We start from the raw sequence: 27,556 nt of genomic DNA, 5'->3' as shown, positions 1-27,556 counted from the left end.
GCGCATGCGGATTACGGTTCCAGGCTGCTGATACACCGGCTGCTTCCGGCCTCAGGTCTCCCACAATCCTTAGCTCTTTCCGTTTCGCTCGGCTCCCGTCCGTTCGTCCGTTCCGACGGTGGCAATGGCTGTGATGGTGGCTGGGATTCTGCGAGGCGGTCTCCTGCCCCAGGCGGGTAAGGGGCGGCCCAGGTCCTCTTGGCGCGTTATGACCGGTGCTCTCCGAACCTCGTCTCCCCTTCTCTACTACTGGTCCTCTCCTGTAATCTCTAACCCCAGACAGCTCCCGATGACCCGCCTCCCCAGCTAGATCGCTGGCGTCCTACCCCAGTCTAATTCCCTGAGACTCCAGACTAGTAATAATCGCAACACAGCAACAGCGTCAACCATAACCATAGTATTTACTGTCTACGCCCCAGCAACCCCCCCCCCCCCAACCCCGGCGCCTTCTTTGGGTTTCTGTAACCCACCACCAAGGTTTTGTTTGCCTCCAGTTTACTTTGCCTAGACCACTCCCGTCCCGACCTTGGCACTCAGCTTAGGCCTGCCCTTGCCACCCTCTGCAAAGGTGGTCTCCCCTGTTAAATTTGTAACTTGCACCCTGTTTATTGACCCCTTAGCCCATCACAGTCTGTAATTTTCCATCTCTTTGTCTCTGTTAGAATTGAAACTCCGTGAGGGCAGGAGCATTATAAGGCCTAACATTATTAGGCATGTAGTAGGTATTTTTTTAATGAATGATTTTGAGCACACAGTATAGGCCAGGTACAGTGATAAATGCTTTTACATGTATTATCTCCTTTAACTTTTAAAGTACCCTATGAAGAAAGCATTTTCATTCCCTCTTCACAGATGAAGACACTCAAGTTCAGACCAGTCAAGGGACTGGTCATGGTCAAAGCCAAAAAAGATTAAAATGTGGTTCCATCTGATCCAGAGCCTGTGTTCTTAAGTTAGGTTTGGGGGCCCCTGGGCGATGAAACCTCTCACCACAAAACTCTTCATGCTCTCTAACCATTACAGCCAACTTCTAGGTGAACCTTTCCCTGCGATTCCGTCCCAGTCTTGGGGAGGGTTGAAAGTGGGAAGCTCTCGTCTTCACTCTTTTGTTGAGGATGACGGGGTCACTTTGCCTCAGTACTTTTGAGCAGTTCCCCCATCTTCTGAGGGGTGCCCCCAGGTGATGCCTGCAAACAAGATGAGTGAGGAAAGGGAGACTCATTTTGGGGAGCTCTAAGGGCGCCCCCTTCAAATCATGGGAGAAGGCTTCAGAGCAGTGGTTTTCAAACCTCATTGTGCATCAGCACCACCAGGAGGGCTGGTTCAAGCAGTGCGGGGCTCCACCCCAGAGCTTCTGAGTCAGCAGGTCTAGGGTAGGGCTTAAGAACTGGTATTTCTAAGAAGTTCCCTAGTGCTGCTTAGAGTTGGGGGTGGGGGCACACTTTGAGCACCACTGGTTTAGATGAGAGGTTGGAAAATTATGGCAGGACTTGTCACCATGTTTTATACATAAAACTTCATTGGGACTCAGCCACGTGTATGATTTATGATTGCTTTCATGATGCAGTGGCAGAGTTGAGTAATATCATCTTTAACTCTTAACATCTTTACTCTTGGCCATTTAAGAGTTTATACTCCCTCTCCTGCCTTTTTTAGTGTGTTCAAAATACTTTCTCTTTGGTTCTTATCTTTTTTCTCCATCTCTGTGCCTAAAGGAACGCTGGAGCAATGGGGGCCTCAAAGGACCAAGTAACTAAGGTCAGCCCTTAGAAGCGAAGGCCTGGGGACTCAGGGTTTCCAGCAGGGAATTCTTCATCCCACCCTTGCACTCAGTCTAACTCTGTGAGCTGTGGTTGTCTCTGCCCAGGAAATGGGCTTTTTCTCCATCTGGGGCAGACTAAGGCATCCGAGAGGCTGCCTCTCACCATATTGCCATTTCCCCTCCCAGGCCGGCTGCCCACCCTCCAGATCGTCCGCCATGGTTCCAAGGCTGTTACCCGCCACCGTCGTGTGATGCACTACCAGCGGCAGAAACTGATGGCTGTGACTGAGTATATCCCGCCCAAACCTGCTGTCAATCCTAGGTGCCTGGCACCTCCCCCCAGGCCTTTGCCGGAGGTAAGAAGGAGACGCAGCATGTTACTTGGTGGTGGTATGCTGATTAAAGTAACCTTGTATCTGTGGCCGTAGTAAAGTAAAATTCCAGAACACAGTCATCCACATCACTAGTTCCTCACTTTGACCCCATGGCCCAGATACTCAAATAACTTTTATCTATTGATTTTTAAGAGAGGAAGGGAGAGAGAGAGAGAGAGAGAGAAGTGTCAGTGTGTTGTCACACTTATTTATGCAGTCATTGGCTGATTCTCATGACATGCTCACCAGCTGAGCTCCCTGGCCAGGGCTGGTCCAGATACTTTCAAATGAAACCTGCACTTGATTTGGCATTGGCTTTTTGGGCTCTGAGGATTGGATGGGCTTCTGGAATTTTCTTTATTCTTACCTTGTCTCCAAAAATATATGTGGGGAAGCTATCTCAGTTGGCGGGGCGGGGGAGTTGGGGAGAGTATCTCTGTCCCATCTCGAAGGACTTGAAGCTTCCATGTGTTCCCCGAGCAATGAGAGAGGTTTTCTGTTTCTAAAAAGAACAGAAAGACAAATACCATATGATCTCACCTTTAACTGGAACATAATCAACAGAAGAAAAAAGGAAACAAAATATAGCCAGAGACATTGAAGTTAAGAACAATCTAACAATAGTAAGGGGGGAATGGGGAGGGGACAGTGAGGAGAGGGGATTACAGGAACTACTATAAAGGACACATGGACAAAACCAAGGGGGAGGGTGGAGGTGGGGGAGGGAGGTGGGTTCAGCTGGGGTGGGGTGGAGGGATGGGGAGAAAAGGCACACAACTGTAATTGAATAACAATAAAAATTTTAAAAAACTTATTTAAGGATCAATAAAATCATCTTTAGGAAAAAAAAAAAGAACAGAAAGAGCAGTGGCGAGTTCGCGACTCCATGGTGGTTCCCGTCATCGTGGTATCTGATACCTTCTAGTTTCTAGCCGGCTACTGCTGCTTACGGACCCTCCTGCTAGAGGCTGGGGCGCAGGGAGGGGAGCAGCAACTGTTGTTTGTGGCGTTTAAGGCCAGTTGTCAAACACTAATGCAAGAAGCAATTGGAGTCATTCGGCAGAGATTCCTCAAGCACTAATGGTCAGACAGGACCCGTCCATCTGGGTGTTCTCCCCCCGAAAGCAAAGAGCTATCGGAAAGGAGCCCTGTAGAGTCTTCGGCAAGTCACCTTTCAGTGTCTGGAGCGCTTTCAGCAGGCTTCAGCTTTTGCCCAAACTGACTGACAGAAAAACTGATCGATAGCCCCCGGTTCAGACAACAGTGAAGTCGTTGAATGGAGTTTTCCCACTCAACTTTTTCCCCCGTAGGCCAGTGGTTCCTGCTACCTCGTAACTACAAAAGAATCTAGAACAGCACCGTGCGCCAGAACTCTCTGGGGTGATGTTCTCCCTCCGACTGTCCAGTGTGGTAGCCCCTAACCGTGCATGCCTGCTGCGCACTTTGTAGTGAGGCTGGTGTGACTGCGGGTCTGGATTCTTCGCTGTATTTCATTTTAATTAACTTAAATATAAATCCGCATGTGGCTAGTGGCTGCTGTATTCAACAGGGCAGATCGAGAACCCACATTCAGCACAGTAGGGTATCTTCCCTTATTTTACCTTGTTTGTGTTCATATTTTCATGGAATTCGGCAGAAAGCGTCACGACCTTTAGGTATTCTACTGTTCAAATAAATTGTAGAATTATTGCTGTGGTAAAAAAAAATCTGTTACACAGTGTTTGTGGGGCCGGAATATATTCTCAGCTTCACAAGTTCTCAACTTGGTGAAACACTGTCTTGTCCTGTGAAAATGCCTCTGTTTTGAATTAACGCTGCAAAAGAGTTATCTTGTATTTATAATTGGCTCAATAAGTCAACATGGGTACAGTATTAGAGGGATAACTGAAGTAATTTTGATCACGGTACTGTCAAATAATGGTGACTGGGTCAGACTGGTCACCAGGCTGGGGGGACTCGGTGTCCTGGGGTTTGCAAAACAGCGCTCTCGTGGCTGCGAGTATCTGGTGGGAACGAAAGGCCGGAGCAGGAGAAGGGACGGGCCTCTCAGCGTCGAGGGCCCGACTCTCCCGCCGGTGCCCTGCTCTTCCCCCACATTTGGGCATCACTGGAAGCCCAGCACCGTCTCTGGAGCAGAAGCGGCAGCTGATGTCCCCTTGGTCCCCCCTTCCTGACTGCAGGAGACAGGCCTCATCCGGCTCCTGCGCCGGGAGATAGCCGCGGTTTTCCGAGACAACCGAATGATAGCTGTCTGTCAGAATGTGGCTCTGAGTGCGGAGGACAAGCTGCTTATGCGACACCGACTGCGGAAACACAATATTTTGATGAAGGTCTTCCCTAACCAGGTAGGGCGCCACTCTATGCATGGGCCCTGCCTACACCCCCGCCCCGCCAACTCAGGCCCCGGCATCTCTCCTTGGACAGGGCGCTTCTGACTCCCCCTCCGCCGGCAGCGCTCTAGTCTGGTGCCTAAACTGCCATTCTGGGCTGAGGACACCCTCTGGTTGCACCCTCAGCCGGAGGTGGCCTGGGACCGAGGTGGGCGGCTCTCCCTGCCACTCGTCCCCAATTAGTCTTTCTCTCCTGCTGTTCCAGGTCCTGAAGCCCTTCCTGGAGGATTCCAAGTACCAGAACCTGCTGCCCCTCTTTGTGGGGCACACCATGCTGCTGGTCAGCGAAGAGCCCAAAGTCAAGGAGATGGTGCGAATCTTGAGGGGTGTGCCTTTCCTGCCCCTGTTAGGTGAGCAGGCTCCCCTGCCTGTTGGGGGAGGGGTGAAGGGGAGCGGGCGCCACAGCAGCCTGGTGCCCTCTGCTGGGCGTGAGTGAGTGAAACCATGGACATCCTTGGAGAGGACATCCTCTCACAGATGGGGCCTGAGTCCACAGCACAGTTTGTAGAGGGCTGCCTGTGTCTTCCAACGCCAGTGTCGGCTCACTGCTGGCACCACTTCTGCACAGGGGGAAGGTTAGGGAAGGCAGAGGGGCCCCTACCTCGGGAGGAAGTTCAGACACCTTGAGTCTAGCAGTGGGGTGGTAGGTGCTAAAACCCATTTAGACGAAGATACTTAAAACAAATAGCCCAAGTAAAGGGTGTCGAGGAACGGGGAGCAACGTTTCCCAAACTGGCCTGGTGCTAAGAATTCCTGGAGCTACCGTTACTATGTAGAATACTGAATCGGTGGGTCTCCGTGGGAAGAGGCAGGCGTCTTTGTTTATAATCCTCCCTCCCCCACCCCCTGCCACACACACACACACACACACACACACACACACACACACACACACACCCCACCCCCCCCACTCCGTGGTTCTTCCAGAAAGTTTTGGGAACAGTGACTTAGTGGGGGTCGGGCCAGGTGGATAATATATGTAAGGATTTTCTAGAGAAGGGGGGGGATCAGTCCCAGACAGAGTGGGAGTGGGGTGGGGCACAAGTGGGAACCGGATGGGGGAGGGCTGGGCGGTGGAAAAGGGCAATGGAGAACAATTCCTAGGGTCGGAATGTTGTTTTTGGAAAAGAAAGGCATTTTGGGGGCATCCACCTGACCCTGTGTCCTTCCAGGTGGCTGTGTTGATGACACCATCCTCAGCAGGCAGGGCTTCATCAACTACTCCCAGCTCCCCAGCCTGGCACTGGTGCAGGGGGAGCTGGTAGGAGGGCTCACCCTCCTGGTGGCCCAGACCCACTCCTTGCTTCAGCACCAGCCCCTCCAACTGACTGCGCTCTTGGATCAGTATGTCAGACAGCAACGTGACGGGGACACGGGCATGCCAGCCGGTGGCCCGCCTGACCCTTCCAGCCCTGTTCCAGACTCCTCGTAGCCAGCCTGTTGGGCCCAGCCTGCCCGTAAAGCACTCTGCCCCACGGCTGTGCTGTCCTTCCAGAGATGTGGAAGAGCTTGGGGTGGCGAGTGGCATGTACTCCCTGACTTCTGACAGCGACCTCTTCGGATGAAGAAGGATTTCATTTCAGGATGGAGACTTTTAATCACTGTATTTGTTCTTAGTTTTTCCAACTCGAGACCGGACAAGAGCGAAGTTTCAGCTCTCCAGGTTCAAGGCAGAGAACTGAACAGATGGGGACAATGCCGTCTGCCACGTGATCACTGTCTCTTACACATGTCTCCCAGCCTGTCCCCTCGTTGTCAGAGTAGCCCGACTGAACAATTGTGCTAGAATGGCTTCTGCGGAGAGCCTGCCTGCCGGAGTGTGTGCTGACCGCTTTCTAGTATTAGTTCTTTTATTTCTCAGGCAGAGAAGTTAAAGAGCCTGCCCAAGGCCGCGCAGTTGGTAAGTGGCAGAACAGGGACTTGAACCAGGCGCCCTCTGTTCTGAAGACCGTGCTCTGGACTTCGACACTAGATCTTCCTCATTGAGGTCCCAGTTGGGCTTGGATGTTAATTCTCCACCCTTTGGGTGTGCCATGTTGTAGAAAAGTTGGGAACACTGCTTTGTGATTAAAAAAATTCATTTTACTTGGTCTGTTTTGCTGTTTACAAGCTTATCCTCCCTATAGACTTATCCTCAGGGTCATCTCAGACTCACACTTCCAATTAGGAAATCCTTCCTCTTCCCATGTCCAAGTCTATTACCCCCCGATCCCTACTCCCACAGATGGGATCTCTTACCTGCTGTCTTTTCAACGGCAGCTGCCAGCTTTGCCCAGTAGCTAGCGTGTCCCAGGTGGTTCTGAGCAAAGGAGCTGGGGGAAAACCAGGGTTCTGTATACACGAGGGGTTTGGGGAACTCTCAAGTAGAAGGTCTCATCCAAGTCTTGGGGAACAAAAGTTCCTAATGAAGGAGTGAGGATGTTTAACTAGAAGCCCACCCTTGTCCGTGCAGCACGCACTGGAGGTGATGTGGGGGGAGTGGCTGCCGAGCACTTCCGCTGGCCTAGGAGCTGCGCCACAGCGCCCCTGGACCCGGACAGGTGCACTCCAGCAGTGGTGATCCGCAGCAGCTTTTCGGCGGCCTGGTCCCACGCCAGCTGCCTACAGTGCGCAGCTCTGTGCCGGGTACCCATGGATGCTCAGTCAATGTGAAATGAATTAAAAGGCCCTTGTGGCTCCTGGGTGCCAGAGCTGGTCTGGTGCTGCCCAGTGCTGTCCAGTGCTGTCCCTGGCTCCCAGAACTGCCAGGTGCTAACAGCGCCCTCCTGGGGTAGCTGCAGCAGTGCAGAGGGTCCAAATGGTGGAGAGCAGGCTTCTCCTGAGAGGTGTGTAAGACCCTGAAGGGTCAGCCAAGGCCATGTGAGCACCCAATGGATCAGGGAGGTGCCCTAAACCATTTCTGGATCAAAGAAGACACCCACGTTGCACCCTTGCTGGTGCGGCCTAAGACCCCACCATTATAAACCTACTTTCCAGAAGGAGGCTTCTCTGCACTTAAAGCTATCAGTCTGCTTCACGTTCATTTCCATAAGTTTTAGACCTTTGTCAAGAGCTGGCTTTAATTAGAATGAGCAAGTGAGCACAGCACTCCAGCAGGAGGGCAGAGGTGCTCAGGAAGGGAGGGTATACAAGTCGGCTCCCGCTTTTACAGCCAGCTGGTTCCTGCCCCAGAACAGTTCCTGGTGCAGGACCTGGGTTTGTCTTACCGCATAGGTGCTTTCGGTCCCCCCACCCCATGGGACGGGTGACAGGCTCTGGGGGGGCCACCTGCTGGCCGTTTTGTGCCTTGAATGCCCTGCTGACTGTGCTCTTGGCTCCACCTAAAAGAGGCATCCATCCCTTCCCATCAACCTGATACCTTTGCTGGCTCCAAATTTTGCAATCTATTTTCAGATGTAAAACGAGAGGCAGGAGTTAATAAGGAAATGGACTTGGGTACTAACTGGGGTCAAGGCCACACTAGTCTGGGTAAAACCCTTTATCACCACTGGCTTTAAGCTAGCAACTCCCCAGTCCTCCGTGATCCCTTTGGTACTGTGCCTGGTGGGGACCCTGCCCCGAGTCCCAGGCCCCCTCAGTGCTGGGGAGTCGCTCAGCCCTGAGTCCTCCGGGGAGCAGGGGGGCAGAGCTGAGCGGCTGCCCAGAGCTTGGCGGGAGGAGGAGCGGGGGAGGGGGAAGGTGGGGAGATCCGGCTGGAGGGGAGGCTCCGCTGTCTCCTTCCTTCCTGGTTCCTGCAGCAGCTGCTGCCAGTGCTCAGCTCAGTGAGGAGGGAGCGGGCGACTCAGAGACGGTGACTCAGAGGCAGAGCGGCTGTGCGGGTCAAGGAGCACTGGTGTCCATGGACCCTGGGGTAAGGGGCCGAGGTGACATTCCCCCAGAGGGCTTCCTGCCACCTGAAGCTGTTGGGTCTGTTCCTCCGGAGAAGGGGGCGGGAATGGAGGTGGAGACAGGGCACCCACCTGGTTCATCTCGACCCCACACCCTCTAGTGACAGAGCCTCCCCCTCCAGCTGCAAGCGGTGAGAGGCCAAGACCCCACGGGGCCAGGAAAAGGGCACGGGCATACCCAAACACCGGGAGAGATTGGGAACTTTCAATGGCTGAATACAGGAGTTTTACGCCCTGGGTCAGTCTCTGGTAGCATGGGCCCCTCTCTCCCCACCTCCCAGCCACCCCTGCTCCACGGTGTCCTTGTTCCCTCTGGCCTCAACTCTTCAGGTGCATACAGGCTCCATCAGAAGATCTGAGGCTATTACCCTGCCTCAGGCCAGCCTCGCCCCTCCAGTCCCCTCCCTCCTCACTCACCACACACACAGCCTCCTGCATTGTTGATCTCCCAGTGGAGCTGGGATGGCCAGGGCAGGTGCCAAGGGCGCCTGTGGGCACTGTTGCGGGACCTGTGCAGACCTTGGCATGCTCTCGGCCACCTCTTCTCCTCCTCGCCTTCCCTATTGTCTCCTTTGGCTCAGTCCCCTGGGTGGCCGGTACTTCTCAGAAGCCCCAAGGACTGGGATGATAAATAGGGAACGGTGAGGCTTTGGGGGAGGCTGTGGGTCCAAGGTAGGCACCCTATGGGGCTGTTGATGGGGGTAGGCACAGGGAGCAACAGGGGCTGTCTCAGGCCTCAGAAAATGGGAGCCCAAGAACTAGGGGATATGGGGACCCATTGGTGGGGAGTTGGGATGAAGAGGTTGGGGGCTCTGCAGGGGGGTCATGTCATGGCAGAAGAGTCTCCAAGCCATGAGTGGGGGTATAGGGGTCTTGAAGGAAGAGGAGCTGGATTGAGGCCTTGCTTGCCTAGTCTCTGAATTCCTCTGGCCCTTTTTTGGAGCCTCCTTCTTTACTCCCCTGCCTCACCTCTGATCACCCCCAGGGAATCCTCCAGAGAAAACACCGAGTGTTTCCTGGAGCCCAGGAATGTGTGCTCAGGGTGGGGCTGGGTGGACTTCTCGTGGTTTTCTCTGTAAATGAGCACACTGCGGCTGCAGGAGGGTGGAGGCAGGGAGGCCCAACCAAGGTGGGGTAGGGACAGACTCAGGAGAGGCAGGACAGGTGAGCGGAAGATGTGTTAGTGAACTCTTATCTCAGAGTGTGCGGGAGAGATTGGACGTGGGGAAGGCAATAGCAGGGTCTGTGCTAATGAGGTCTCTCTCTTGCTTCAAGGACCCCCTCAGGACAAGGTGACATCCTTCCCCTTCAACCCTGCTCTGGGTGCTCAGCAGGGAGTGGCCGCTCCCTTCTCCATGGACTTCCAGGAGAGGGGCCCTCCCTCGCTGTCTGAGAGCACTCCATCTGCAAAGCCCGGCAGTGCTCAGCAGGTCTGAGGGCAGGAAGCAGGCAGTGGGTGGGCTTCATTTGGCCCAAAGGGGCCTCACCAGCTGCAACCCCCCCACCCGCCCCAACTCTGTCCTGGACTGCAGGCCTCTGAGCTGTGGGAGGTGGTGGAGGAGCCTCGGGGCCAGCGAGGTGCGGAGGGTACCATGCCTGAGAGGCAGGAAGGCCACCTACTCAAGAAGAGGAAGTGGCCTCTGAAGGGCTGGCACAAGGTAGGCTGGGCAGGGCCGAGGGCAGGGCTGAGGGCAGGGCCAGGTTCAGGGCAGGATGGGGATGTGCTGGGGCTGCTGGGTAGTGCTGGGTGTGTGTGCGCGCGCGCGTGTGTGTCAAGAAGGAGAAGAACAGTCCTTGAGTACGGTTGCTCTCTCCCCACACCCTCTTCTCCTGGCCCACTGGGTCCTACTCCTCCGGGGCAACGTCACAGAGGTACTTCGTGCTCGAGGACGGGATCCTTCACTATGCAACTACTCGGCAAGATGTGAGTCAGCGCCTGGTGGGGGTAGCGGGAGAGGTCTGGCCCCAAAATGCCCTGGGCAGGCGGGGGGCTTCTGGAATCCCCCAGATCAGGGCCTGAATCCCAGTGCGCCACTCCTGGGGGTGGGATCTTGGGCAAGCGTCTTCCCTGGGCCTCAGCTCCCTCATCTCTAAGATGGGGACAGTGCGGTCACCTATTTGTGGGGTCATTGCCATCTTGGTAAGGGCCCCCAGGACAATGCCTGGCACAAAAGTGCCTAAGACAGGGAAGCTTTGTCATCTGCCTCCTTGTCCCGGTCTCGTGCTGGGAGCAAGGAACCAAAGGCCTAGAACCCAGGCACTTCCTTCCTCAGCCTGCAGACCCCCAAGGGTGGGGGTAGATTTCCCTGCTCTGTGACTCCCTTGAGCTCAGAATATGGCGTCTGAGTTCTGTACACAGGTGGATGACACAGAGGTCCCTGCTGATTCTGTGACGGGCCTGAGGGTGAACCTGCAGCAGGGACATGATGGCTCTGTGGCCCAGAGGTCTAAAACCAGCCCCTTTCCCCCACCCCCCGCCACCCCAGATCACCAAGGGGAAGCTCCATGGCTCCATCGATGTCCGACTCTCTGTCATGTCCATCAACAGAAAGGCCCAGCGCATTGACCTTGACACTGAAGACAACATCTACCACCTCAAGGTGACATCCCTGGGAGCCAGCTGGTGGCTTGGGGCACACGGGAGAGGGGGACAGGGGTTGGGAGTCAGTCCCTGAGTTTGACAGGAAGGGAGCTCCCCTCATGTCCAGTGGCCAATGGCAAACTGCCCCTGCTGGTGAACACACAGAGAACCAAGGGCTCAGACACCTGGGGGGGCTGTGCCCCCCTCCCTGCAAGGGGCCCTTGTGTGAGCTGGACCCTGAGGGAGAGAACCTGCCTGCCTGGAGGCCAGGGCCCCGGCGTCTTGCCCCTGGAGAGGAGCCCTCCTTCCATGTGTCCCGCGCCCTCACAAATGCTTCTACAGATCAAATCCCAGGACCTGTTCCAGAGCTGGGTAGCCCAGCTGCGTGCCCATCGCCTGGCCTCGCACCTGGACATGCCCAGCAACACTCACCGGAAGGTAAGATGGGCCCTGGGGCAGGAGACCTGGGGATTTGGGTATGGCGGCCTCAGGGACCAGTGAGACCCAGCCATCCTTGCTGACCCTTGACCCACCGCACAGGTTCCCGGCACCCAGCTTCCCACGGCAGTTAGTGCCTCAGCTCTACCTGGAGTTGGACCTCGGGAGAAGGTGTCTTCTTGGTTGAGGGGCAGCGATGGCCTAGACCGCTGCTCCCACGGTGAGGCGCCCCGGCGGGTAGGGCCCACGCTGTCAGGTTTAGATGGCGTCTGCAGCCAAAGCAGGAGAACGTGTTAAAATGTCACCTCCGTCCCTGCCTCAGGGAGCCCCAGTCTGATGGGGGAGATAGCCTCGGCCTCGGCCGCCCAGCTGCCGGGGCCCTGCAGGCCCTGTCCCAGGAGTCCATCTTACAGAGGGGGCAGGGCTTGTGCCCGGGCGTGTGGACAGACGGGGCCAGGCCTCACGGAGAAGGAGTTCCAGATGCCAGTCCAGGGAGGGATGGTGCCCGGGAGGGGTGCTCTGGAGTTGGGTTCCTGGAGTCGGGGCTGTGATGCTGGCCCGGGAGAGGGGAGGGCACACACCCGAGGATGCAGGAACAAGGCCGCAGAGGTAACATGTGGTGTGGGAACCGTGGAGACTGGGGCGTTGATTTCCTGGGACACCAGTGCGAGGCCAAACCAAGGGTAGGACCTGGGACCTGGGAACTGGGAACTGCTTTGGGCTCATGTTCTTGGAGAGGGAGACAGTGTCAGGGTTTCCCTGGCTGCTGGGTGTCGTCTTTGGAGGGGGATGGAGAGCTGGGGAACAGACTTTGGGGCGCTCGGCCAGTGTGGGGAGGACCTCCTCTGTCACTTCCCGCAGAGCTCTCGGAGTGCCAGGGGAAGCTCCAGGAACTGCACAGGCTGCTCCAGAGCCTGGAGTCCCTGCACCGGATCCCCTCAGCCCCCGTGATCCCCACGCACCAGGTGAGGCCCGGGGCTGGGGGTGGGGGGTGGGCGGGCTCCTGCCCAGGGGTGCCGCTCCTGCTCGCTGCCTTCATCCCATCCCTTCCCTGGGACAGTCCCCAGTCCCATGTATGTCACCGCTGTTTCCAGGAGTGGTACACACCTGCCTAGTCGCCCCTCCTCCTATGTCCAGAGTGCTTCAGGGTTGCCTCTCTGTCACTTCAGGGGGACCCCTTCCTCCTGTCTGCCAGGGTGTCAGTTTTCTTCCTTTGAGATGTCACTTGTCTCTGTGCTGTCTTCCTTGGTCATCTGCCTCTTTCCCGGCTTTGGTGGTCGCTCTCCCTTTTCTCCACCCTGAGAGTGAAACCCTTCCGACTTCCCAGGCCTCTGTGACGACTGAGAGACCCAAGAAGGGGAAACGGACCAGCCGCATGTGGTGCACACAGAGCTTTGCCAAGGACGACACCATTGGACGGGTGAGGTGGGGCGTAGGCCCCGCCCCTGGGGTGGGGCACTCGGAAGGAGGTTGTGCCCTTCAACCAGTCCTTTGCCCACAGGTTGGTCGTCTCCATGGCTCTGTTCCTAACCTATCTCGATACCTGGAATCCCGGGACCACTCGGGACCCCGTGGGCTGCCACCCCCCGACTATGCCCACCTGCAGCGCAATTTCTGGGCCCTGGCCCAAAAGGGTGAGTGCGAGCAGGAGGGCGGCGCGGAGCGGGCGGGGGAGGCAGAGGGTCTCATGCCCCTGCCCTCACAGTGCACAGCTCGCTCAGCAGCGTCTTGGCTGCCCTCACCGCTGAACGTGACCAACTGAGGGACCTACACCAGGGCTCCGAGCTGTCCAGAACGGGGGTGAGGCTTGGCGACAGGGTGGCCTGAGGACCACAGGCCTGGGGGTGACAACAGATGGGGGCCGGGAGGGGGTGTGGCAGAGAAGGGAGGGTTTCAGCCTGCTGGTGCCCTGTCCCCTCACCCTTCCCCTGCAGGTCTCCGAGGCCTCAGCTGGCCCAAGGCGCCTCCACTCGCTGTCCGTCTCCTCGGACACTACGGCCGACTCCTTTAGCTCCCTGAACCCTGAGGAGGTAGGAGCCAGGGTGGGCTGTGGGGACCGTTTCCTCCTGGGCCTTCTGTCCCGGTGGGAGTGAAGGCATGGTTGGTTTTCAGACCTCAGACAGCCCAGAAATCCCAGCTCCGACTTCTTCCACCCAACATCAGCAGCAGCCACATTACTTCACAGTAGGCTGGAGGCTTTCATTGAATTCCAAGGCCTGCAAGGCAGTGGTTCCTACCCTCAAGTTCATGGATGAGGAAACTGAGGCTCAGAGTCTCCTGGTTGGGCCCAGGCCCTCACACTGTGGACCAGCTGAGGCGGGACCCAGGGGTTCCGAGCAAAGACTCCAGGGCCCTACTCCATGGAGCCAATTTTGTGACCCCGAGCCTCAGGGTCCTCATCTGCAAAGTGGGGGTAATAAGTGCACCTACCTCGTGGGGGTCAGGACTGATTGAGTTAACACCCACAGAGGGCTCGGAGCCAGGCTCAGAGTCAGTGCCCAGGAAGTGTGAGCTGTTATTGTGAAACCGGGGTCTCCTTACCCCCAGGCTGGCATTCACGCCACTACATCGGCCCCGGCTGCATCTTCTCCTGCCCAACAGCTTTTAGACTCAGTCCTGCTTAGGCCTTCCTCCCCAGGGGGCTGCCAGCCAGGGGGAGCCCGGCCCGACTCCGGGCTTGGCGCCCTGGCCTGATGTCCGTCCTGCTTCCACAGCAGGAAGCTCTGTACATGAAGGGGCGAGAGCTGACCCCCCAGCTGTCTCAGAGCAGTGTCCTGTCCCTCGCGGATTCCCACACAGAGTTCTTTGATGCCTGTGAGGTTCTTCTCTCCGCCAGCTCTTCTGAGAATGAGGTGAGGGAGGCGGGAAGCTGGGAGTAAGAGGACCCTGCAAATATAGGGGTGGGGTTCAGAGAGACTAGAATCTATGGATTCCCGAATCCTTTCTCATCACCTCCGCTGCTGTCTCTGGGGACATGTCCAACCTGCTGGATTTGAGTGGCCCTGATCACAAACCTCTGCTTTGTCCCTTTTGGGGCTAAAGCCTCAGCTCCCCACCCCCCAGCCATTTTCCTGTGACTCCATTTCAGACCCAGTGCTGCCTGGAACCCTACCCCCCTGAATCTTAGTAATCCCCAACTGCCCTTCCCTCTGCGTCTCCCCAGGTCCCTGAGCTCCACCCCCCACCCACCTACCCCAGTCCAAGGGCCAGGCCCTCCCTCTCCCAAAGTGGCAGGTGATGCAAGGCCTTCCGGGGCAGTATCTTAAGGGCTCAGATCTCCCCAAATATATTCTCTTCCCCTTCCCACCAAAGGGCTAGCTGGGCAGAGTCCTGCCAGGCCCTGGGCACTGCCCAGCTGCCCGGGGGAGGCCCAGTCTGCCCGGCCTGTCATCTGTCCCGGCCCAGGGCTCAGAGGAGGAGGAGGAGTCATGCACCAGTGAAATCACCACCAGCCTGTCCGAGGAGGTGCTGGACCTCAGGGGAACTGAGCGCTGTCAGAAAGGTGCCAGCCAGGGGTTTGGGCAGTTGGGGGGAGGGGGGCAGGGCTGGAGGTGGCCGGAAAAATGCTGGTGTCCATAGCCCAGACCCCTTGGGAAGGCAAGCCCTTGTGGTGACTGGTGGCTTTGGATGCTAACTACAGAAATGACCGCAGGAGGTGAGGAAGGCCAAGCTGTAAGCTATGGAATGTTCCAGGTGGGACAGGCTCCGGCCTGGGGCCAGCCTCCATTCCAGTCCTCTGAAAAGGGTTAGATGGGGCCTGATAGACGGGGAGAAGGAAGAGGTCCCCCTTTGCCACTTTGTAGCAGTGTGGCTTTGAACGTGTCACTTTCCTTGTTGGAGACTGTTTCCTCATCTATAAAATGGGCGGAATGATCCACATCCTGACATCGGTTTCTGTTTATGGAAGGAACAGGAGGCAAGGGTGGGGACTCACAAAGGGCTTCTAGGGTACAGGGTTTTCCCGCTGCCCACCCCTGGGAGCTTGTCAAGAATTAGATTCCCAGCTGTCCTGCCCATTAGTGCGTGGAGACTGGGACTTGGGGTGGGAGGCAGCCGGGCTGTGGGCCAGCCTGCAGGCCTGCCCCGTCGGGATGCCAGAGAGTGATGACGGCTGCGGGGGACCCCAGGGGTGTGTGTTGCAGGGAGATCCGCAGGCCCACCCCGTCGCCGCTGCCTGCCAGCAGCCAGTGGTCCCGGGGCTGACGTGAGCCTGTGGAACATACTCCGTAACAACATTGGCAAGGACCTGTCGAAGGTGTCGATGCCCGTGCAGCTCAACGAGCCACTCAACACTCTGCAGCGGCTGTGCGAGGAGCTGGAGTACAGCAGCCTGCTGGACCAGGCCAGCCGCATCAGCGACCCCTGCGAGCGCATGGTACTGGCCCCCACCCACCCTCGGCCCACGCAGGCTGCCTCTTCCAACTGCGGGACGCTGCCTCCCAGGACGTCCTGGCCGGGCCGTTGCCTTGCTGCCAAAGCTCCAGCCCAGGGCCCCAGTCCTTGCTTGCAGTGGGGGGATTCTCCTTCTTGGGGCCCCACCACCCCCAGTGGCATTCTCCTTGCCCCTGCTCCTGCAGGTGTACATCGCAGCCTTTGCTGTCTCCGCCTATTCCTCCACGTACCACCGAGCGGGCTGCAAGCCCTTCAACCCGGTCCTGGGGGAGACCTACGAGTGTGAGCGGCCTGACCGAGGCTTCCGCTTCATCAGTGAGCAGGTACGGGCCCTGCAAGAAGCAGGCTGGCCTCATGGGCGGGCTGGCAGGGGAACACCTGAGCTCCAGAGGGCCAGGCCATGGGAGAGGGCATGGGAGAGGGCACGGGGAAGATGGCTCAGTGCCAGGCCCTGGAGGTACGGAGGGCTCTACTCGAAGGAGCTCCCCACTTTGTGGGCAGTCAGACTTGAAACAAGGAGTTACTGTGCCGTATTCTAGAGCTGGGATTGTGGAAGTTTGTAGGAGGTTATTCAGCTCCTCCCTGGGAAGGCACTAGGGGGTGATCTTGAGCTACTTCTTGAAGGATGAGTTGGAGCTTGGCAGGAGTACAAGACGGTAGGTAGAATGGGATATTCCAGACAGTGTAAAGGAACGGATGGAGCATGTTGGGACAGGGTTAGAGACAGGGCCGAAGACAAGGCAGGGCCAGGCCCCGAGGAGCCCTGTAGGGGGTGCAGGAAAGGAGGGTTTGTTTGTTTCAAATCCTGGAGGCTATGGGGGGTCACTGGAGGGTTGTAAGCGGTAGAGTGGCATGCTCAGAGTTGCCCTTTGTGAGGAACACTCAGGCAGTGGTGTGCGGTCACAGAAGGCCATTAGGAGGCCATTTCAGTCCCTTCCCTAAGAGCTGGTGAGGACCTGCACTTAGGCTGTGGCAGCTGGATTGGGTGGACGGGGGATTCAAGAGCTATTTATGTGCTGCCCTTGACACGACTCCGTGGTCAGCAGAATGTTCTTACAAGAAAGGAGTAGGGGAGGTGGCCAGTGAGAGGGCGAGGTCTGGGGTGGCCTGGAATTCTGGGATTGGGGGGGTTGGGTGGTGCCAGTTAGCAAGATGGAGCATCTGTGAAGGAAGTAACTGAATTGGGGAGACTCCTGGTCCAGTAGGCTCTCGGGCACGTGGGCCTGGAGCTCCCGAGAAAGCACTTGTGGGGGCGCCGACAAATGGGGAAGTTACCACTTGGATGGCGAGCAAAGTCCTGGACTGCCCCCAGAGAGCGTCGGAGAGGAGTGTGGGCAGGGAAGGTGGGGGAGCTCTGAGGTGAGAGGGGAAGCAGGGCGGATGGGCCACGGGACTAGGGGGTGTCACCAGCTTCCTGATGAGGGAGATTTCAGACAAAGGCTGTGGGCTAAGGCTGGATTATGGTGAGCATAAAAATTGAAAGTAAAAAAAGAAAAAGAAAGAGAGAGAGAGAAATGCAGGATATTTCCAAAAAAAAAAAAAGTTTTTACCCTGAGGGAAAAGAGGAGGGAAAGAAGGTGGCAGCCAGAGGGGGAGACAAAGGGTCAAGGCTATTTTTTTGTTTGTTTAGATTTTAAATGCTTTTGAAAACACGGTGACATGTTCACAGCCCAACAGTGCGCACAGTAGAGAATGACCCCCGCCCCGTCCCCTCACGGGACGGCTGCCACCAGTGTGTGTTTCGTGCACACACGAGCACACACGTGCGTGACTGGAAGGGTTGCTGCCTATTTAAGGTGGAAGAAACAGGAGACCTGTCTGCTCAGAGACAGAGACCCCTAGAGGGGAGGGCTGCAGTGCAGAGAGAGGCGTGACGGGGCAGTGAGGGGCCTTTGGGAAGGGGTGGGGGGCAGCGTGGAGGAGGAGAGGGGCCCTGGGCTGGCAGCAGGTCAGGGTGGGAGCCTGTAAACAGTGGGAGGAGTTGCCAGCTCTGGTCTCCCCCTGATTATGGGGGGGATGAGTATGATTTGAAGGGGACCGCTTGGGTGTCAGCCCTCAGAGGATTCTGGGGGATGCTGAGGTCCCAGGTGTAGACACAATTTTGAATAAGTTTCTCAGTGTGTGCTCCATCTAGGTTGCATAGCGGGGTGGGGGACTCCTGAGAGCAGGGAGTGGGGGCAGCACAAAGGAGCCCGGTATTGGGAGCTGTGGCCAGTGGTGGCAGCCAGTTGTCAAGGGTGCTGGGTGGGAGGGCTGGAAGTGGTGGAGGAGTCTCCGCCGAGTAGGAAGGCGGCTGACAGCCAGGAGTCTTGGCAGGAGCCCCGGGTGGCAGGGAATGGGCAGAGAGGCAAGGGAGGCAGGCTTCGAGACACAGGAGTTGAAGGTTCCCCAGGTGGAGCCGTTCCCAGGAGCACAAGGTCAGGGTTTTCCAAGAGTGTAGTGTGGAGGCTGCGGGGTGATAGCAGCTTTGGGGAGAAGAAGGTGAGGGAAGAGGGTCCTCCTGGGAGGGTGGACTTTCAGGCAGGGCGCGGTGGAGTCCCCACCTGTCACCGCTAGAGACCTTTATAGGCTTGAGCAGGGGTTCTGGAGGGCACCAGAGACGGCGGTGGCAAGAACTGCTCCAGAGGGGAGTGCGTGAGAAGGGAGAATGGAGGGACCTTGTGGACCAGGAGAAAACGATGAAATTTGGGTGGTGGCCAAGGGTTACAGGGACAGAGACCTGGAACTAACGGATCTCTGGGTCACAGGGGAACTAGGGGTGGTGGTAAGGGACTTTGGGGGCAGCCTCAAGAGAATGTCCTTGCTTACCAAGGTCTCCCACCACCCCCCAATCTCGGCGTGCCACGCAGAGTCTGAGAACTTCGTTTTCTGGCAAGGTGAGGAGGGGGCCTGTGGGGTGGACCTGAGGGCTAAGGGCAGATGGGGTGGAGCGGACTCCGGTCCTGTCACTGCTGTCCCTCTCCCTCCCCGACCCAACTCCAGACATGAAGTGGAAGAACAAGTTCTGGGGGAAATCGCTGGAGATTGTACCTGTGGGGACAGTGAACGTCAGCCTGCCCAGGTGAGAGCCAGGCCTAGGCTGGGACAGGGAGGGACAGGACAGAAAGGTCTGGCCTGAAGCTGCTGGGGGTGGGGCGGTGTCTGTACACTTGGACTCTACATTTGTACCAATTTCCAATAGAGAAAGGTGAGACATCTAACTGGGTAGAGCTGGGAGGGCTCATCAAGGTCATCTGATGCAGTGGCTCTCACACTTTTTTGACCATGACTTCCAGTAAGAAATGCATTTCAGACTTCAAGCCAGTGTGCACACACCCCCGTTCCCACACAGGCACTCCCCCCGCCCCCCGCCGAAATCTAAGTTCATCTTAGAACTGGTCACAAATCACATTTGAAACATCCTCATCCAGCTCATTTCATAGGTGGGGGCTGCAGCCAGAGAAGAGGGGCTTGCCCAGCGGGGTCCAGGAGTTAGCCAGAGGCCAGTGAGGGGGTAGTGGGGGCGAGCCCGGGCTTCGGGGTCGGAAGTCCCAGCCGGGACTCCTGGTCCTGCCACTTCAGAGTTGTGCAAGTGGCAAGAAGACTTGGTGCCTCAGAACCCCGAGCTCGCTCTGAGGTAAAACAAGAGTAAGGAGTAACACCGGTGGAAGTGGGGGGTAAACAGGGTCACAGAGCAGAGCCATCGCTGTCCCTGGCACCCAAGGGCACAGCCCCTGTCTGTGTTTTTCTGCCCACGGCTCAGGCCCTCAGGAGCCTTATGAGTGAGTGGGGATGTGTTCCTGGGTATTTTCGGGGAGGCTGCTCTGCTTTATAAATACATCGCCCTTCAGGGCAGAGCCAGAGTCAGGGCCCAGGGCTTCTTCCACAGACCCTGCTCCGAGCGACGGGGGTTCCCAGCCCAGGGGGGCTCTCGGTTCCCAGGGCGGGCCGGCTGCCCGCCCATGCGCTGCCCCTCGCAGGTCTGGAGACCACTTCGAGTGGAACAAGGTGACGTCCTGCATCCACAACATCCTGAGTGGCCAGCGCTGGATCGAGCACTACGGGGAGGTCCTCATCCGCAACACGAAGGACAGCTCCTGCCACTGCAAGATCACCTTCTGCAAGGTGGCCCCCGCTGACCCTGCGCAGCCCTGCCCCGCAGCTCCCGCTGGGGCAGTGGGGGAGTGGGGGAGTCGGGGACGGGGCAGCTCCCTGAGCCGGCTGTCCCTGCCCCCACCCCAGGCCAAGTACTGGAGCTCCAGCATCCACGAGGTGCAAGGAGCCGTGTTCAGCCGGAGTGGCCGCGTCCTCCACCGACTCTTCGGGAAGTGGAACGAGGGGCTGTTCCGGGGGCCCCTGCCTGGTGGTCAGTGCATCTGGAAGCCCAGTAAGTGGGGTGATCAGGGAGAGCTAGGCAGGACGGAGGCAGCTATGGCCCAGTCCCTCTGCCCCAGCCCCTGCCTTCGCCCCCAGACTCGATGCCCCCAGACTACGAGCGAAACTTCGGCTTCACTCAGTTTGCGTTGGAGCTGAACGAGCTGACGGCGGAACTGAAACGGTCGCTGCCCTCCACGGACACACGGCTCCGGCCGGACCAGAGGTCAGTGCCAGCCAGGCGCCACCCTGAAGCCACAGGCTCTGCCCGCCCCCAGGTGGATTCCAAGTAGGGTCAGGGCTTTGTCCTTCCTTCCCTCAGTTGCCTCAGGGAGGTGGGGCCTGTTCAGGGCCAAGCTGGGCAGGAGACAGAGGCCTCGGACTTGGGGGCCACTGAGGAGAGCATTGTGCTGATGGCAGTCTGGACGCTCAGGTACCTGGAGGAGGGCAACATACAGGCTGCGGAGGCCCAGAAGAGAAGGATTGAGCAGCTGCAGAGGGACAGGCGCAAAGTGATGGAGGAGAACAATATCATCCACCAGGCTCGCTTCTTCAGGTCCTCTCTGCCCTCTCGCTGGGTCTCTGCCACGGAGGCTCCCCTCCCCTCCCCTCCCCTCCCCTTTGGCCTCTTCCTGCTTTCAGGGGGTCTGGCTTTGGGAGGCAGCATCTCCCACTGGCCTTAACTCTGACTGTGCACTCCTCTCATTCCCCGGCTCTCTTCCCCCAGGCGGCAGACAGATGGCAGCGGGAAGGAGTGGTGGGTGACTAACAACACGTACTGGCAGCTGCGGGCCGAGCCAGGCTACGGGAACCTGGATGGAGCCGTGCTGTGGTAGCCCTGGCTCCAGGGGCAGGGGGTTCTGGCTCCTCCCTCCTGCCTCCACCCGCAGCAGCTCCACCACGGATGCACAAATGGGCCAAGCCAGGCTCCCCGCTCACTGTCCTGGAGACCAGAGGGTCAGCCCTGCTCTACCCTGTCCCCTCTGCTGGCCAGAGGGGCTGCGTCTCAGCCCATCGCCCACCCCATATCCTGGGTGAGAAGCAGGATTAGTGCTTCCCCAGTCTCATTGTCCCCATAATCGGCATGTAAGACCCTTCTAGCTCTGTCACCCCCTTTCTTCCCTGTTGGGGTACTTGGGGGAGACTCCAGGCTCTCGAGGATCTGCTCCCCATTTCAGTGCCTTCCTAGGACACTGGATATTCCCCAGGCTTCCCGTGCTGGTGCTGTGCGGTTGGGGTGAGTGAAGGAGAGTAGATAGCCTTTCCTCCCACCCATCCCTCCTCCGTCCGGCATCTCCCCTGAGCCCTGGCCCAGCGGGGCTCCCTTTGCTCGGTCTCTGGCCATCTCTCTCATCCTTCTGGATACCCTTCTGCCAAACTGCGAAACACCTGCAGCTTCCAGCTCCGTCAGCCCTGGGCCCACGTGGCTTCCTTCAGGACCCCCCCCACCCCGGGGGGCAAATGAGGCCTCTCTGAGAGGCAGGGAGCAGACTGGGCAGGCAGGGCGCCTGGCCTCCAACCCGCCGGGAGTGAGTGAGCACGCGTGCGAGTGTCAGTCTGTGTGGAAGAGTGAGTGTGTGCGCGTGTGCCCGTGCACTGCTTGCAGGCGAGCAGGACCCCTAATGTAGCCCGGACCTGGGTGTCCGCCACTGCTGCTGCTCATGTTCACACAGTCTGCCTCTGACAGGGTGAATCGCTGACATTCCAAGCTCCAATAAAGACTGTCCCAAACCTTGGCCTGTGACCGTTCATTAAACCCAATGCGTTCGAGCTCAGCAGAGGCCTTCCTACAGCTATGCACTCGCCTGGGCTCGAAAGCTGATGCCTCTCTCCCTCAAACCTCACATCCTGCCCATGCTACCTCAAGTGTCCCTCAGCTCTGGCCCTTCCTGCATCGGCGCCTGGTCCTGGCTGGACCCCATGAACCCTTATCTAGATTATTGCCGTGGCCTCGGAGCCCCCGGTTATGTCCAGGGCAATGCTGGCTCTCAGGGTGAGATTTTGAAAGAGAAAAATGGTACCTTGTACTTGCTTCAAATACACCCATTGCTTCTAAGTACCTAGAGAAAATCCAAACTCCTCAACCAGGCAGTAAACTGTGTAGTCCCTGTCAGCCTCTGGCACAGAGTGCTGACCCCCACACCCAGCATCCACAGTCAGGTTTGGGCTTCCACCTCCCACCTCCTGCCCCCCCCCCGCCCCAGATTAGTGATAGGTCAAGGAAGGGTGGGAGGGAGGGGGGAAGAGATTGCAAGGGGCTAGAGAAGAGGGCCAGCTGCAGTGTCTCCCCCCCGCACCCCAGCACCTAGGCTGAGCCCAGCTGTTATGTCAAAACTGCAGGATCTTGGTCAGGTGTCTGCCTTCTGACACTTCTGCTCGTGTACCTTAGAGGAGGCTGCATGTGGGGTGGCCCAGGCTCCCAAATTCACTCTCCTGCTCCTAGCCCCTGACCCCGCCCTAGTGCAAGAGCAGTCCCAGGCCCTGCTCTGCTTTGACGGACGTCTCAAGACCAACTCATGCCTTCCCTGGGGTTTGGCAAGAACAGGGGAGACCCTGAGCTACCTTAGCCTTTCCAATCCCAGTCCTTGTCTTCAACCCCCTCCTCAGCCCTGGGGGAGGGGTGGTGGGCCCGCTGCCACAGTTTCTGGAGAGTGTTAAAGTTAAAATGAACACAATTGCTTTGACACCACATACCAGAAATAACCTCAACCCCTCCCAAAAAAAGCCGGAGCCTGCGCACATTCAGGATATTTATTTATTTAAAGGTTTTATTTATTTATTTTTAGACAGGGGAAGGGAGGGAGAAAGAGAGGGACAGAAACATCCACGTGTGGTTGCCTCTTGCGTGCCTCCCACTGGGGACCTGGCCCACAACCCAGGCTTGTGCCCTGACTGGGAATCGAACCGGAGACCCTTCAACTCACAGGCGGGCACTCAATCCACTGAGCCACCCCAGCCAGGGCACCGTCAGGATACTTAAACAACAACAAGATGCACTGCCCTCCTCCCCCACGCTTTCCACTCAGAGCAACACAGAGCCTGACAGACCAGCCTGTCTGTGTTCAGCTGCCACACATTTTAAGAATTAGAGTTTCAAATAGACCCAATTTCAAAGTTATTTCTCAAATGGAGACAGACTAGCAACACCTCTGCTCACAGGAACCAAGCACTCTGCGGCTGGTGCCATCTAGGCCAGCCTCTCCCAGCCCAGGCACCGCCTCACAGCGGGAAATGGTCAGGGTGGTTTTGCTCTCGCTGGGGCCCCTGCAGGTGACAGGCTTTCCGGCAGGAGGGCTGCCTCTTTGTAAAAACCCTCCCCACTGGGTCAGGCTGAGTCATTGCTGACAGAGTGTGAAGAGCCCGACGCAGCTCTGGGTGGGTGGTGACCACGTCCCGGCCACTGGGACACTGGCTGTGGCTATGGGGGGGCAGGGGGACATGCTCAAGTCTAGTCTGAGGCAGGAATGGTGGGCCCCATTCCTGCGCCTGTCTCGGTCTAGTCCAATGGCACTCAGGAGGACTGCTCACCAGCCGGTGGCGGGGACACCCCAGCGCAGACCTGAGCCCCAGCTTTGGTTGCGGGATACGGCAGGCTGGGGCAAAGGGGAGGAATGTGGGCTTAAAGGCCCCACATCTTGGCTCGGCTTGGGAAAGGCAGGAGATGGAACACACCAGTGTGTAAAGCAGGGACCTACTTCCCTGATGAGCAAAGAAGATCGGAGTTTGAAGAGGAGGGCACTCCCCTGGGCCCGACAGGGTGGCGGCAGGGGCAGGAGGCCCGCAGGAGGGGGCAGTTCTCACCTCACCGACTTTGTGCCTTCCAACCCTAAACCACTCCACCCAGAGAGAGAGAAAAGTTGTGTGTGTGTGTGTGTGTTTTAAAATTCAGCTATTGAGTAGCTGATAAGGATGCCTAGTTGCAAGGGGTAAAAAGGCCAGAAATACTTCTAACCCCCGACTCCAGAGTCTTCTGAATGAGGAATGGCTTCGGGTGGGTGTGTATTTGTAATGAACCTGAGAGGGGAAGAGCATGGAGCCCGTCAAGGAGCCAGGTGTCAAAGATAAACACAATTGGTCACTAAAAGTGGTGAAAGCAGATTTTACTCAGTGACTACTGACAGGGAAAGCTGGTGTTTAAAGGGAAAATGAGGGAGGGGGCGGGGGGAAGGGTGGGGTCTCCAGCAGACTCAGAGAGGTGAAAAATGGTTGGTGCAAATTCGAGGAGGCCGGGCAGGTGGGGGAGGGGGTCCTGCTAGCTGGCATCATGGAAGTCAGGACTCCATCCTCCCGAGGAGACTGGGAGACAGGCCCTGGCCTTCCTGATGATTCCAGGTCCTGGAGAAAGACACTCCCCTCCCCAGTTGTAGAGGTCCCATATGTGCCTCAAAGCAACAGAGGAAGGAGTCACAACTGTAGGCCCTTTTTAGGGAACGTCTTAAGAAAGGGAGTCAGGGGCCTCCTGTCAGGTGTGGGCTAGGACACAGTAAATTCTCCTGGCCACGCTGGGCTTTCCCGGGCAGGCCTGAGAGGGGGATCTGGGGTCACCCAGGGACTCAGCCGCATGCAGCCGAAGGCCATGCTGGTACAGTGGTTGGATGGAGTTGCTCGATGCGCAGAGTCTGCAGAGCTCACTGGGCACTTCTCATTAACGTGTGTCATCACAAAATGCCCAGGGTGCTGGCAGGTGTTCCAGACCCTGATGTGTATGGGGCGGGGGGGGGGGTCTCATGTGGGTAAGTCCGAATGGTTGGTGCTATGCTCCTTAATGCCGGGACCCTGGGAATTCTGGGCGTGGTTTCTAATATGAGAAGTCTCTCAAAATGATGGGTGGGCTGGGCTGTAGGACACTGGAAGGATTGGGGCAGGAGCAGGAAGGAGAATCGGGATGCGAGTCAGCTTGCGTTCATGTATCCAGAACCAACGTGGTAAGATTCCTCAAGCTTCCTCAAGAGGGCGCCAGGGCCTTTTGAAAGGACCAAATCAGGCTTTTCCTGAGCCCACCCGGCAGGAGGCTGCAGCCACCCTCTGCTCAGAGTGTTAGGCCCTCAAGAATCCAGCGGTGCCTGGGTCCCAGCTCGGCAGTGATAAATGACAGTGGCAGGCACTACTTATCAGACAACATTCCTGCAGATTGCCCGTGCACTCAACCTCTGCCACCTTCGCTGCTCAGAGAGCACCCACTGGGTTAGGAAATCCCTTCTCTGGGAGACGCAGGTGTCCCCCACCACTCCCAAAGCTGCCTAGGTGGTCTGGGGAAGGTGACCAGGCCCCACTGGTGATGTCTCCTCGCTGCCAGGGAACAGATCCCCCAAGACAGCTGGCCCAGGATCCCCTCCCCCTGCCTCCACACAGAGCCCTCCCAAAAGACATTTCCTCCAAGCTTCCAATAACACCCCCTGCTTCTGTACCCCCACCCAGAGCCATTGGGCTGGGGGAGGGACCCTGAATGTAATTTAGTGCCCTGGCTCTGAACTTCCAAAGAGAAAGGTGGGGGGAGTGGAGAGTAGAAAGTGGATCCCCCTTAGGTCCAGACAAGAGAGGGCCCCGCCAGGGCCCTCTGCTTCAAAGGGCCCGGTTTTAGCCTTCTGGTGGCAGTGCCCCTCCCCACGGGGCTGGAAGTCAGTGGGGCTAAGCGAATGTGGGGCCCAGCCTCTCGCAGACAACACTGTGGGAATCAGGGACCCTGGAATTCCGGACCATTTGGCTTCCGGACCACAGTGCAGGGATTTCCCAGGCACACCTGGTCGGGGCTGACTGTGCCTGCCAGTGAGCATGCCCCCCAGCACCTGGCAGACAGGGGGTCAGCCACTGGCCCAGGGCCGAGTCTCCCTGCACTGCTGAGGGACTTGAAGGGTTTTGAGAACTCTAAACTTGAACCTGGCCTTTCCGGTCATAATGAAGTTACATTTTGTCACGGTTGGGAGATAGAACATATTTTATCTGTTAACCTGGCTTAGAGTCTTACGTATTTAACATAGGTTACGTGGGCCGGTGTTTGTACTCGTCCTGGGCACCCCCACATGGCAGGGGTGGAGCTGAGAAGATTTCTTGTATTGTGCTTCTGAAAGACACGTGTGTGTGTGTGTGTGTGTGTGTGCATGGGGGTGGTGGTGGACATCCATTGTGCCCTTTTGGAAAGAACAAGAATGGGGACCAGAAGGAAGCCAGGCCAGTTTAGCAGAGAAGTCTTGGCTGGTGGGGGAACCATCTCACCAAGGACTCCTTGAAAGAGAGAGAGAAGGTGGGAGGTGAGGAGGGCAGGTCACCTCTGCCTGCCCTCTCCTCTCCACCACTTAGCAAGATACTCCAGGCCCAGGGAGGCCTCTTCCCTCTAAGCTAGTCCATCAGAGCCCACTACAGCCCCTCACCACCTGTGGAGGGCCAGGGGGCGGGGCAGGGATGAGCACCAGCCTGAGAGCCAGGAGATGTGTGTCGGGGCCTGGCTCTGCTGCTGTGCCCTTTGCAGGTGGGCGTAAGGATAGTGGCACAACTACAGCGGTCTCCTTCCTTTGTCAGAGGGGCTGGCGGGATTTGGATTTGGCCAAGCAGTGGAACATCAGACAAGGGTGGCTTCAGCTGACTTGGGCTGGAGTCGCTGCGGCTCTGCTGGCCACAAGCCTGGGGCCTCCGAGCACAGCCCCAAACCCTTCCCGGGTGGGAGGCAGAGTGGCAGGGCTGCTGTGCAGAAACAGCCGGTGCCCTGAGCTCCCTAATGCCTTTGCCAAGAAAAGAAGGATATAGATTGCCTTCACAAAACATGGGGGGGGGGTGTGGCTCAGGCACTGGTCAAGGGGGAGGGGCAGCACCTCTCATCTTTCTGGTGCCTCTCACGGTAAGTCTCTGAGACAGAGCAAAGCATCCCGGTGCCGGTTAGCTGAGGGATCCACCTCCCCAATTAAGGAGCATCGGGCTGTGGAAGTTCCTACCCCACCCACTTCAAACACACAGAAACCTGGCTAAAAGGGGCCAAAAATTCTGGAAGGGCAGGAATCCAGGCTGGCAAAGAGAACGGTCGAGGGAGCAGAAATGGGCACCGGCCCGAGGCGTCATCCTCAGCGCGCCCTGGCACCAACTCCCAGCCCCTGGCTAGGAGGTGGCCTGGCCACGTGGGGACGCTGGCTTCACAGGCGCCTTCGCCGCTCAGGTGCAGGGGGCCAGGTGGCCGCATGGCGGAGCCCAAGGACCAGGGACATCGGAGCTCGGGCCTCCGTAGGGTGGTAGGGCGGTAGGGACTCGACTCCCTCGCGGTTCTTGATCGCCTCCCCCGGGAGTGGCACGGTGCCGCGTCATCCGCTGGTGGGGAAACAATGTTGGGAGGGAGGGCTTGGGGGACGGAGGTGCCGGGCGGCAGGCCAAGGGGCTGCCGGAGTCCCCGCGCC

The 27,556-nt window shown here is 57.7% G+C and overlaps 2 protein-coding genes and 1 long non-coding RNA gene across 6 annotated transcripts; 2 read left to right on the top strand and 1 right to left on the bottom strand.

The window, feature by feature from the left end:
• The first annotated feature begins 81 nt into the window (after window positions 1–81).
• MRPL10 (mitochondrial ribosomal protein L10) lies at window positions 82–6,611 on the top strand. The gene is made up of 5 exons (XM_024573099.4): window positions 82–176; window positions 1,949–2,118; window positions 4,317–4,481; window positions 4,732–4,876; window positions 5,699–6,611. Exons 1-5 carry the CDS (start codon window positions 125–127, stop codon window positions 5,956–5,958), a joined length of 792 nt encoding a protein of 263 aa, XP_024428867.1. The 5' UTR covers window positions 82–124; the 3' UTR covers window positions 5,959–6,611.
• LOC123477950 (uncharacterized) lies at window positions 513–8,958 on the bottom strand. Its single transcript, XR_006653010.2, has 3 exons — window positions 8,831–8,958; window positions 2,504–2,638; window positions 513–1,187 (listed from the first exon to the last, which is right to left on the bottom strand). It is a non-coding gene; the product is annotated as an uncharacterized lncRNA (long non-coding RNA).
• OSBPL7 (oxysterol binding protein like 7) lies at window positions 8,230–21,908 on the top strand. 4 transcript variants are annotated; one of them, XR_002975990.3, is made up of 23 exons: window positions 8,230–8,376; window positions 9,689–9,843; window positions 9,946–10,071; window positions 10,284–10,337; window positions 10,900–11,013; window positions 11,337–11,432; window positions 11,535–11,652; window positions 12,294–12,397; window positions 12,760–12,852; window positions 12,934–13,066; window positions 13,138–13,232; window positions 13,367–13,462; window positions 14,147–14,284; window positions 14,838–14,934; window positions 15,560–15,807; window positions 16,010–16,147; window positions 18,637–18,700; window positions 18,807–18,885; window positions 19,784–19,928; window positions 20,046–20,190; window positions 20,321–20,403; window positions 20,611–20,733; window positions 20,905–21,908. XR_002975990.3 is itself a non-coding variant. In XM_024573232.3 (23 exons), the coding sequence occupies exons 2-23, from the start codon at window positions 9,769–9,771 to the stop codon at window positions 21,011–21,013; spliced, it is 2,514 nt and encodes an 837-aa protein (XP_024429000.2). In that variant the 5' UTR covers window positions 8,230–8,376; window positions 9,689–9,768; the 3' UTR covers window positions 21,014–21,908. The 4 variants fall into 4 exon arrangements, 3 of the variants coding, with proteins under 3 accessions (XP_024429000.2, XP_024428999.2, XP_045038315.2); XM_024573232.3 differs by having other exon boundaries at window positions 14,150–14,284; window positions 20,277–20,403; XM_024573231.3 differs by having other exon boundaries at window positions 20,277–20,403.
• Window positions 21,909–27,556: the final 5,648 nt, after the last annotated feature.

The sequence above is a fragment of the Desmodus rotundus genome, chromosome 9, assembly GCF_022682495.2.
Source record: "Desmodus rotundus isolate HL8 chromosome 9, HLdesRot8A.1, whole genome shotgun sequence".
Taxonomy (NCBI): domain Eukaryota; kingdom Metazoa; phylum Chordata; class Mammalia; order Chiroptera; family Phyllostomidae; genus Desmodus; species Desmodus rotundus.
The sequence above is the reverse complement of the archived record's forward strand: the minus strand, read 5'-3'. Positions and strand labels throughout refer to the sequence as shown.